Source organism: Sceloporus occidentalis, unplaced genomic scaffold (genome assembly GCF_023333645.1).
Source record: "Sceloporus occidentalis isolate IW3139 unplaced genomic scaffold, rSceOcc1.0.p SCAF_58, whole genome shotgun sequence".
In the NCBI taxonomy this organism is placed as follows: Eukaryota; Metazoa; Chordata; class Lepidosauria; order Squamata; family Phrynosomatidae; genus Sceloporus; species Sceloporus occidentalis.
The window spans coordinates 3,293,717-3,304,289 of NW_028317038.1; the positions used below are offsets into that span (position 1 = coordinate 3,293,717).

At 43.4% G+C, this 10,573-nt stretch overlaps 1 protein-coding gene across 1 annotated transcript in view; it reads left to right on the forward strand.

The window, feature by feature from the left end:
• The window catches only part of LOC149287624 (pappalysin-1-like), a 506,291-nt gene extending 496,282 nt beyond the window's left edge, over positions 1-10,009 (forward strand). Inside the window, exon 22 of the mRNA XM_089492654.1 lies at positions 9,902-10,009. Within this exon, the coding sequence (XP_089348780.1) occupies positions 9,902-10,009 (108 nt within the window). The remainder of the gene's footprint in view (positions 1-9,901) is intronic.
• The last annotated feature ends 564 nt before the right edge of the window (positions 10,010-10,573 follow it).

Consider the following 10,573-nt stretch of genomic DNA (forward strand, 5'->3'; position numbering starts at 1 on the left):
GTTAATTTCTAACGATAATTTGTTTTCCCTTAGTCCTAACGGCAGCACAAGAGGGGTATTACTGCCCCTGTGAACAATTAGGACAGGTGGAAAATTAATGATTTACACAATTAAATAAATAATCAACCCCCTTACCCCCCCTATAAAGGGAACTCCCCCTAACCACAGTGTGCTATAACAATAATGAATAAAAAAATATAAGAGGGAGGGAAATTAGAGTGCTGCCGTTAGGACTAAGGGAAAACAAATTATCGTTAGAAATTAACGATTCCCTTACGTCCTAACTGGCAGCACAAGAGGGGAAGTAGCTAAAAGATTACCTATGAGGGAGGGTCTTCCGGCTGAACGACGTTCAGAACAGACCGCCCAAAGGCAGTGTCTTCCGAACGTCTTAAATTTAGCCTATAATGGCTTATAAAAGTGGAGTTAGAACAAATATGTTGAAGAGGGATGAGGCCTCTCTCAGCAGCCGAGGTAGCTACCGCTCTGGTGGAGTGAGCGTGGACAAAGGCGGGAGGAGGCAAGCCTTGAGCTGAGAAGGATTCTCTGATGGCTTCCTTTATCCACCTGCTCAGGGATGGTTTAGAAGCTTTAGATCCTTTGTTCCTGCCAAAAAACTGTAGAAAGAGATTGTCATCTTTCCTGAAGACACCGGATCTTTGTAGATAGATCTGCAGACATCTAGAGACGTCAAGAGTATGTAGAAGAGATTCTTCTTCTGTTGAAGGATCCGGGTGAAAAACAGGTAGAGAAATGACCTGATTAATGTTCTGAAACGAAGGAACCTTCGGTAAGAAAGCTGGCAGGAACCTTAGGAGAACCCTATCAGGCAGGAATAAGGCTCAAAGGCACACAGAGCTTGCAACTCACCAATTCTCTTGGCAGAGGTGATCGCCACTAGGAAGGCAGTCTTCCAGGAAAGGTACTTCATGTCCACGCTTTCCAGTGGCTCGAAGGGGGGAGAGCATAACCCCCTGAGCACGACAGAAAGGTCCCATTGAGGGACTGGTCTCAGGATCTTAGGTTTTAACCTTTCGGCTCCTTTAAGGAACCTCCTGATAAGGGGTTCTTGGGACAGGGGTTTTCCTAGAAAAGCCGACCCCAGAAGAAAGTCCACTATCCTTCAATAGGGAGCTGTCAATCTCCAGGCTGTCAGATTGAGAATTCTCAGATCTAGGCGAGACCCTGTGCCCAGAAACACAGGGTTCTCTGATATTGGAAGCTGCCAGTACAGACCCTGACTCATCCCCATGAGCTGGGTGAACCATGACCTCTTTGGCCAGAATGGAATTATCGCAATAATCGAGGTCTGGTCCTGGTCAATACCCTTGGTATCATGGAAATTGGAGGGAAGATGTAAGCCAGCCTGAACCTCCAAGGGAAGGACAGAGCATCTATCGCCCAAGGATTGTCCTCCCTGTATAGGGAGCAGAAGATCTTCACCTTGGCGTTGAACATCGTAGCCATTAAGTCGATTTCTGGCATTCCCCGCCGAAGAGTAACTTGATGATATACTTCCTGGTTTAGCGACCACTCGCCTGGAACACTGAGACCCCGACACAGACGGTCCGCTACCACATTGAGAGAATGTCCCCGAATGTGGACTGCAGAGAGGTGGGAGAGGTTCTGCTCTGCCCATGATAGGATCATTCCCACTTCCTTGAGAAGAGGTTGAGATCTTGTGCCACCCTGTTTGTTGATGTAATAAACCGCCGTCATGTTGTCTGACCGAACTCTCACCGCTTTGGCGCGGATTTGCGGAGCAAAATGAAGGAGCGCCAATCTGATTGCTCTGAGCTCTCTGAAGTTCGAAGACATAAGGCTCTCCCTCCCCAACCTAGAAGGGATGCGTCCGTGGTCAACAGAATCCAGGCTGGCTGAATCAAGGACCTCCCATCTTTCAGATGCTCCCACCAACTGAGGGAGCGACGGACTTGAGGAGACAAGGTGCACATTTTGTTCAACCCTAGAGGGTTGCGATTCCAAATGCCCAAAACTTCTGATTGGAGTGGGCGTAGGTGCCAAAGGGCCCAAGGAACTGCATCCGCAGTCGCTGACATGTGCCCTAACATCTTCATAAGCGTTCTGATGGACACCGACTGAGGGGTCCTTAGAGAACTGGCGGCTCTGACAACTCGATTGTGTCTGTCGAGAGACAGAGAGAGAGTCATCCGTGTCGAGTCGATTATGAACCCCAGAAACTTCCTGGAAGTGGATGGAACCAACTCGGACTTTTGGTAGTTTACTATCCACCCTAACTGGTGGAGAAAAACCAGAGCCTGCTGAAGATGAGAATGCAGAATTTCTGCAGAAGCGGCTTTTAGAAGCCAATCGTCTAAATATGGGACGATTTCTAGGCCTTCTAGTCTCAAGATTGCTACCACGGCAACAACAACCTTGGTAAAGGTATGCGGAGCAGAGGAGATTCCGAAGGGAAGGGCAGCAAACTGAAGGTGTTTCACTACGCCACAAAGGGATACAGCCACCCCCAGATATTTCCTGTGGCCTTGGCAAACAGGAACATGTAGGTAAGCGTCCTTCAAGTCTATTGAGACCATCACGTCTCCCGGCTGTAAGATATTTATTACAGAGCGTATGGACTCCATGCGGAATTTCTTTCTCGCTATGAACTTGTTCAAATAGCGTAGATCTAAGATCATCCGCCAGTCTTCGTAGTGCCCAAGATCACAGGTGATGCCGAATCCATGCTCTTCTGGAGGAACTTCCTCCAAAGCCTTCTTCTGTATATAGGCGTAGATAGATTCCTCTAGGACTCTTTGCCTCTCGCGCGAGAGAATCCTTGTCAGAACAAAATTTGGAGGAGGTAGGGAAACAAAATTTATTTTGTAGCCTGATCGGACTACATCTAACACCCAGAGGTCTGGTATGGAAAAAAAGATAGACGACCTCCCACCGGGGGGTCTAGTACTGGAGGAGGGGTTACCTCCGGATTCTCTGGCACCAGACTCTCGGCGTCAAAGGTCCTTTTCTCTTCTCATAGGACCCGCGGGAGCGACCTGCTCCTCTCTGCTGAGTCCCCAGATGCCATTGGGATCTAGAAGGTCCCTGGGACCTGGATCCTCTGGACAGTCTGCCCCTCCCTCTGGAAACCTGCTGGGGGAGGGATTTGCCTTGTCTTGTCCGAAAGGCCCTTCATGATCTTGTCCAGCTCACTGCCAAACAGCTTGCCAGGTTCATAAGGCAACCCACAAAGCAAAAATTTGGAGGCGTTGTCCGCTTTCCAGGGTTTTAACCATAGGGGTCTCCTTGCAGCAGCAGATAGCGCCATAGATTTGGAGGCTAGCTTCAGATGTTGAGGCGCAGCAGTTGAGCTGTCTTGAACTACTTCAAGATATCGTTTCTTGGAACACCTGCATCAATATCCGACTGGATTTGAGACATTCTGGTGCGCAGAAAATTAGTAACCTCAGTAGAGGCTATAGCCACAGTAGCAGAGGCAGAAGCAGCCGCATAATTGCGGCGCAAGGAACACTCTATGCGCCTATCCATAGGATCCTGTAAAGAAGATCCATCATCCGCGGGTACCACGGTCCTCTTGGACATCTTGGCGATGGCCATATCGACTTTAGGGGGAGGACCCCAAGGGCGCTGCTGGTCTACATTAAGCGGAAACATAGATTTGAACCGCTTGGTGATAACCGGACCTTTTTCCGGGAGTTTCCATTCAGTCTCCATTAACTTAATGAGAGACTCATCCACTTTGAAGGCCCTTGGCCCTCTAGAGGTGGTCTCTGGAGCTTCCTTAGAGTCAACATCCTGGTCCCCCGATTGGATGGACTTTAGTAACCGTTGGGTTTTCTCAATGGGAAACCAGAACGATGAAGCAGGTTCTTCTTCAGAAGAAGAGTCAAGCTCATCTACAGTGAGATAAGCGTCTTCAGACATAGGGACCACCCTTGCAGGGAACTGGGCCCTAGGTCTCTTTATCTGGAGTGTATCCTCAAATCTCTTGATAGAGGATACAACAAAATCTTTAACCCAAATCATCATATCCCATATATTGGGTTCTGCCTCAGGGGAATCTCTGCAACTTGGGCAGCGACTATAAGGGTAAGCATCCTCTAAAGGTGTATCACACCCACGGCAGGTAAAATGCCTGCGCTTGGCAGTGGACGTGCGCCCCTCAGGAGCAGGATCCTCTGGAGTACGGGAAGACATCTGCAAGAGATGACCAAAATAATATAAAGAGATTTATTTAAAGATAAAAATCTTATTAGTTATACCTACCCTGAGATTGAAAATGCAAGGGAAGGATAACACACAAAGCCAAAGCTAGACAGCAGATTCTAGGAAGGCTACTAATAGCTGTACCAAGAGACAGCCTAAAGGACACTAACAGGTTAATATACACTGGCAGAGCACCAAAACGGGAAGTCACGCCCCCGGAAGTGACGTCAGACGCCACAAAAGAAATCAGGAATCCAAGTAAGAACATAATCTCTAATGGATACTACTGCTGCTGAGGGAAAGAAATAGATTCCTCCCCCTCAGCAGCTCAAACGAGTACAGCAGACATGAAGATAAACAGCTGGGAGGAGACATCCAAACCAGTCAGGTATAGATCCAAACAGGAGAACACCTAAAAGAAAATAAATAAAATAAAGGTTAGCAAGCTAACACAAGGTCTCAAACAGAGACTACCACCTGTCCCAATATGTCCAAAGGACAGAAAAAAGCACACTGTGGTTAGGGGTGGTGTTCCCTTTATAGGGGGGGAAAGGGGGTTAATTGTTTATTTAATTGTGTCAATCATTAATTTTCCACCTGTCCTAATTGTTCACAGGGGCAGTAATACCCCTCTTGTGCTGCCAGTTAGGACATAAGGGAAAACTGGGATCTGTACTGAGAGCTCTGTACTCATAATCAGGTACAGGGTGACTTAAACATAAATCCAAGCAAGGGAACCAGACGTTGCACTGCAATTAGTGTCCACTGTTGCCTGCTGGAAGTATGTAATGCAATCCAGGGGTCCACCGTCTATAATGGGAAATACAGCGTCCAGGTCACGGAGGCTTTCGTGACAACCTGCTAATTAGATTCTAATATTTGTCATCATGTTTTTTTATAGTTGTTTGCTTTTTCTGCAATTTATAGTGCAATAAGTACAGTACAAGTAGCATATTGCTATTTGAAAACCATTTTTTTTAAACTGAGTGATACCATCTGTTGTGGTCGTGGCCTGTTTTATGCAAAATTATGATAATATTTAAATACACAATTTAGACAAAACACATCTAACAATACAACAATAAATTTGATTCAGGAATACAGTTAAATTATGTAAAGACGAATACCAACAGATGTTATGATATATAATGATATACTTTATTAATACCTCTAGCGGTGAAAACAATATATCGAAAAAGGTTACCATAACAAAGTTACAGACAGTCAACAATTATATTCTAATAACATTGTAATAACATATGTACTTAACTTCAGAGAGTATCAGCATATCAAATGACTCCTTTGGTGTTCAGTTTCCAAAATGGCTCTAGATATCAGGATCATATAGAAGACTTTAAAGGATTCTTTCAGTAGTTGTTTTCTAATTCTTAGTTACAATACTAGGCACTAAACTAGTCCTAGCTTCTTGGCACTTAACTAGCCCAAGATGGAAGAGCAGCTTTCTATTTCATACTTTTCTCTGGCAAACTTTCACAGCTCCCTTAGCTTCTGCCATGCTGCTTCCTTCCTGTCCTTCCAGTCTCCTCTCCTCCTCCCCCGTCTTCCTGGAGTTCCTGATTTCCCATTGTTCCTGGTATAGCCCACATGGCTTTTCATGTAGGTAGCCATTATCTATGGTCTTAGATAAACAATAGATGTACACATCACTCACTCTCTAGTGCTACCTGGTGGTAGAGGTAATGCACTTCTAAAACAATAGAAGTATAAACAATAGAACTAATTGATATTGTAATATATGCCACAGTTAGGGGAGTGGTTTATCCAAAGGGAGATACAGATGTTGCGTCTGTGACGTGAATCACTAATAATGGACGACGCAATCCATGTCCACAACACCATCCATGCATAGGTTTGTTGGGTTGTTTGGGGTAAAAGGCAACATTTGGGACATGAACAATTCAGTTTCTCAAATTGGAATTTTGACATCTTTAAACTCGGCCAGTTCAATTTACCCCATCAAACCATATATTTTTGAAACTTAAACACCCCAGAGTATTTCGGATGCTGGTATTTTAACCCTTTCCAGGCACTAATTTTACCACCAAAGTTTTTGGCAGTATTTTTTGTTTTTCTTTTCAAGTAGATTGCAATTCAGGTATGGATTTGGTATATGCCACTGCCAAAATGCCAGTATTTTAACTCTTTCCGTGCCAGGAGTTTTGTAAATATATGCTTATTTTAGGATATATATATATATTGTGACGGGAACGACCTGTACCCAGCTTGAGTACTCCCGCCAAACGTTGCTTCCTCCTGCCGGGACACCAACAATTAACCCCTTCAGCGCCAGACAGAACCAGCATTGTAGATAGAAGGGGGGACGTCGCTGCACCGGAGCTGCGTTGGCACTGTGGCCTAGCTACACAGTGTGGCTATTGTCCTCAAAAGTACAATAAAGGATCATAGCAGCCCACCCCAAGCATCAGACAACATAGTTCCAGGATTATGGCCAGGACCTTGTCAGGCAAAAGGGCATGTGATACACTGGGAATACAACAGGGAGAGCAAGAACCACACATAAACCCCCTCCCAAAATGCAGGAACCCCAAATCTGACCGAGCTCCACAGTCTTTAGAGTCTCTGGTACTTTGGGAAATGTGGCACTCCATACCAGGGCCCATAGTCTGTAGGAAGGAGGCTGGCACTCAGTCCCCTCCAGGAGCCCATGGCACGGAGGCTTCCATGACATATATATATATATATTTACATTTTATTTGAACTGGATGATTCCTCTGATGGTGATATTACTGGATAATTATTTTATTACATGTCACTACATTTTTATTTATTTTGACTATTTTTATTTTTTTATATTGACTTGCATGGTTGAATAAATTTCAACCTGCAGGGGGAGTTTAGAGTACTGTACCGACCCAACTTTTTAAGTTGGTATCGCCGTCTTGTAAGAGGAAAAATCTCCGGCTGTGGCCGCTTAACAGAGAGGTCACAGTGTGTCCTGGTGTGGGTTTTTCGATACTAAGACATTTCAGCAACAACATTTGAGCATAGGAGGCATTCATTGATTGCCCTCTTACATCTTTTAAAGCAGTCTGCGCCATATTTAATATATGCATGTTGTCCAATGATGTGGCTGATCAACGATTGCTTTCTTCTCTCACAGGGTGTTGTTGCAATGCCTCAATATTGAGACATACAACAAAACAAAAAATTGCAGGGGTCTGTTTTTTTCATCATATTTTTTATTTTATAGTGAAAAAATAGTGAATTAGATGATATTTTCTAAATAATGGTATCTAAAGAAAGCCCTTCTAAAATATATAGTTTGTGTGGGTACACTAAATGAGAACATTGCAGCTAAACACACAAAAAACAACAGTCTGGTCTTTAAGGGGTTAATGAGTAAGTATTGGTGAAACTATCCCAGCTAGTGGAAGAACCTACAAGTGCATCTTTCAAGAGACATGGCCGTCCAGTTTACTGGATATTAGAAGGCCAGAAAAACAAAAGAATACATTAAGAAATGTTATTCAGAGATAAAAAATAACCACATGCAGTCATCTATGATGTTTCATCAGGTGAATAACTATTACTATTACTATTATATGAAGTTTAAAGTTATTGTCAAATAGAGATTTTAAAGGTTTTCCTGTATCCAGTCCACTTGATTTGCACCTGCATTAAAACCAAAATTCAACAGCAATAAACTTTCTGTAATGCCAAACTTAACTTCCTGCATACATGAAAAAAACAGGAAATGCAAGATACAGTCCTTTGAAATTACATTCTCTCCCCACAGCTTTTGCTAATGACATCAGTCAGGGCATCCCAAATGGTATCATCAATGACATAGTAATGGCATCATCAGTGACATAGTGATTACAACACCCAATGGTACTAAAACATTAATAGTAGATTAATATTAATATGTTTATTGGTGCATTGTTACTATTAGAAGAATACCTATTTAGGCTGTTGCGCTACTAGTGTCTCTGGTGTTGTGGAGTACAACTTTATATAGTATTTTATAAAATGAGTGTTAATATTGGATGATGAGTCGCAAGTACATGGGTTGGCATCTGACAAGGATGTCCATTTACAACCTTTGCACACTGTCAGTGTTTTAGATTCAACTGAAGTGCTACTAGAGCTTAAAATAACTGTACTTAGTGTTGCCAGATGATGTGCAGTCATGCTAGGTAAAAGTGCTGGATCTTTGATGTTTACTAGTGATGCCCCACATAAAACTGCCCAGTTACCACTTAAAAGGGTGATGAGACACATTAGACCTAGACCCATGCCCCCCAACTGTCCAGATTTGTGCAGAACAGTCCCGATTTTGGGACTCTGTCCAGACTATCCCTACCTCTGTCCCACTTTGCAGGGGCGGAGGAAGGGTGAGGCGAGAGCAGTACTCGCCTCGAGCGCAGCTGTGAGGGGGTGCACAGCTGCCGGATCAGCAGCTGCATCCTGCAGGACTAGTTGGGAGATCACAATCTCCCTCTAGTCGGCTCAACATCAGGGAGCGCAAGGTCTGTCACTTCAGACCTTGCTTTACTGCTCCCTAATCACTATGCGCTAGCAAATTATACTGAGTGCTGGGATGACGTTGTACCCCCACGCTCTGCATCAATATCCGGCGTTGTTTCTCTAACAATTGGACCACTTTGCTGAATTGATCTCTCAGAGTAAGGAAGGTGATAAGACAGCAGCAGTAGCAGTAGAGCACTGGGTGAACACTGGTAGATACACATATCAAGCAGGTACAGACCTCGTCCTTCCACCACAGGATGGAGGATGAAGAAAGAAGGATAGAGAAAGAGGTAAGAACTAAGAGATTGGGAGAAAGGGGTGTAAGTGCAGTGTATGTGTATATGTGTGTGTAAGGGCAGTGTACGTGTATATGTGTGTGGGGGCAGTCGTGTAGGGGCAGTGCATGTGTACATGTGTGTATGTGTAAGGACAGTGTGTGTGTATATGTGTGTGTAAGGGCAGTGTACGTGTATATGTGTGTGTGGGCTGGTGTGTGTAAAGGCAGTGTGTATGGGCAGTTGTGTAAAGGCAGTGTATGTGTATATGTGTGTATGTGTAAGAACAGTGTGTGTGTAAAGGCAGTGTATGTGTGTGTAAAGACAGACAGGGGCCTAAATAAATAAATAAAACTGTATTGTACCACGGTGGTTTCCTTTTTTATTTTATTCTTACTAACAAAGTGTTCCGCTACCTTAGTAGAACTCTTTCAATATGTCCAGGCCATCACTGACTTCCTTATATGAAAAATAATTTGTACCTAAATGCACTGTTACATCCAATTCTCCATCTTGTCTTGGTTCTTTAACCCCTTCAGACCCCTATAGATGTACTGGTACATCCATAAAACGCATCTCAAGAAACAACTGTCTAGACCCTGCTGGGATATCTGATCGCTCCGATGAGGCACTGATCACAGACGCTGTGATCTCTGTGCAAGCAATTGAATGCAAAATATCTCTAAAGACCTCCAGAATGTCATCAAATGCACTTAGAAAATGCTGCACTTGAACAAATGCTGCCCAGCTAATAATGACTTTATTATATTTGACATTGAATGTTCTTAAGTTTCATAGCTTTCCTTTTTGCATAGTTAGTTTAAAATGGTAATATCAGGAGACAAGATTGCTATTCATCACCTCTGATGTTATATTGTTAGAATTCACATTATTATTTATTTCTCTCTCATTCTCTCTCTCTTTAGGTAACTCCTTTCCCAGCAAATTGTGACCTGCAAGGGGAGTGTTCATGTCTGGACCCTAGTGCCAAAGAGAATATTCAAAAAAGCACACACCCACTCACCCTTATATAAAAAAAAACATGCAAACTTTGACACAACTATTAACCAAAGGCAGACTGGAATAGACATATTCCTTCAGGGTGTTTTTTTATACATATGCTGCTGAACTGGATAACACTTCTGCACCACTGATTCTAGGCATGATATGGCCTGCCACTTTGTCAGTCAAGGATCAACTTAAGAATAATGTATGCTGGAACAACTGAATAAATTGATGGAAAAAGTTGATAGTGGCTGCTTAGTTTGACCAGATGAAAGCAAAAGAACAAGCCATAGACCCATATAAAGTATACATACATATACAACTAGGCTGGATACTTCAGTCCCTTTCTTCCGTCATGGATGCTCACAACTTATTCCACAAAGAACCAAGAGTGGACATAACACCAATCAGACCTAATGAAACCACCTGGAAGCATGTTTTTCATTGCAGTAATGCTGTAACAATGAAATTACAACAACCTTGAGTGTTGATATGTCCATTGTGTAGTCCCTGTTTCAGCTGAAAAAAGTTTTCTGTGACAATAACATATGTATATTCCAGTTTAAATATGTCAAAATATTTAATCAAAACCT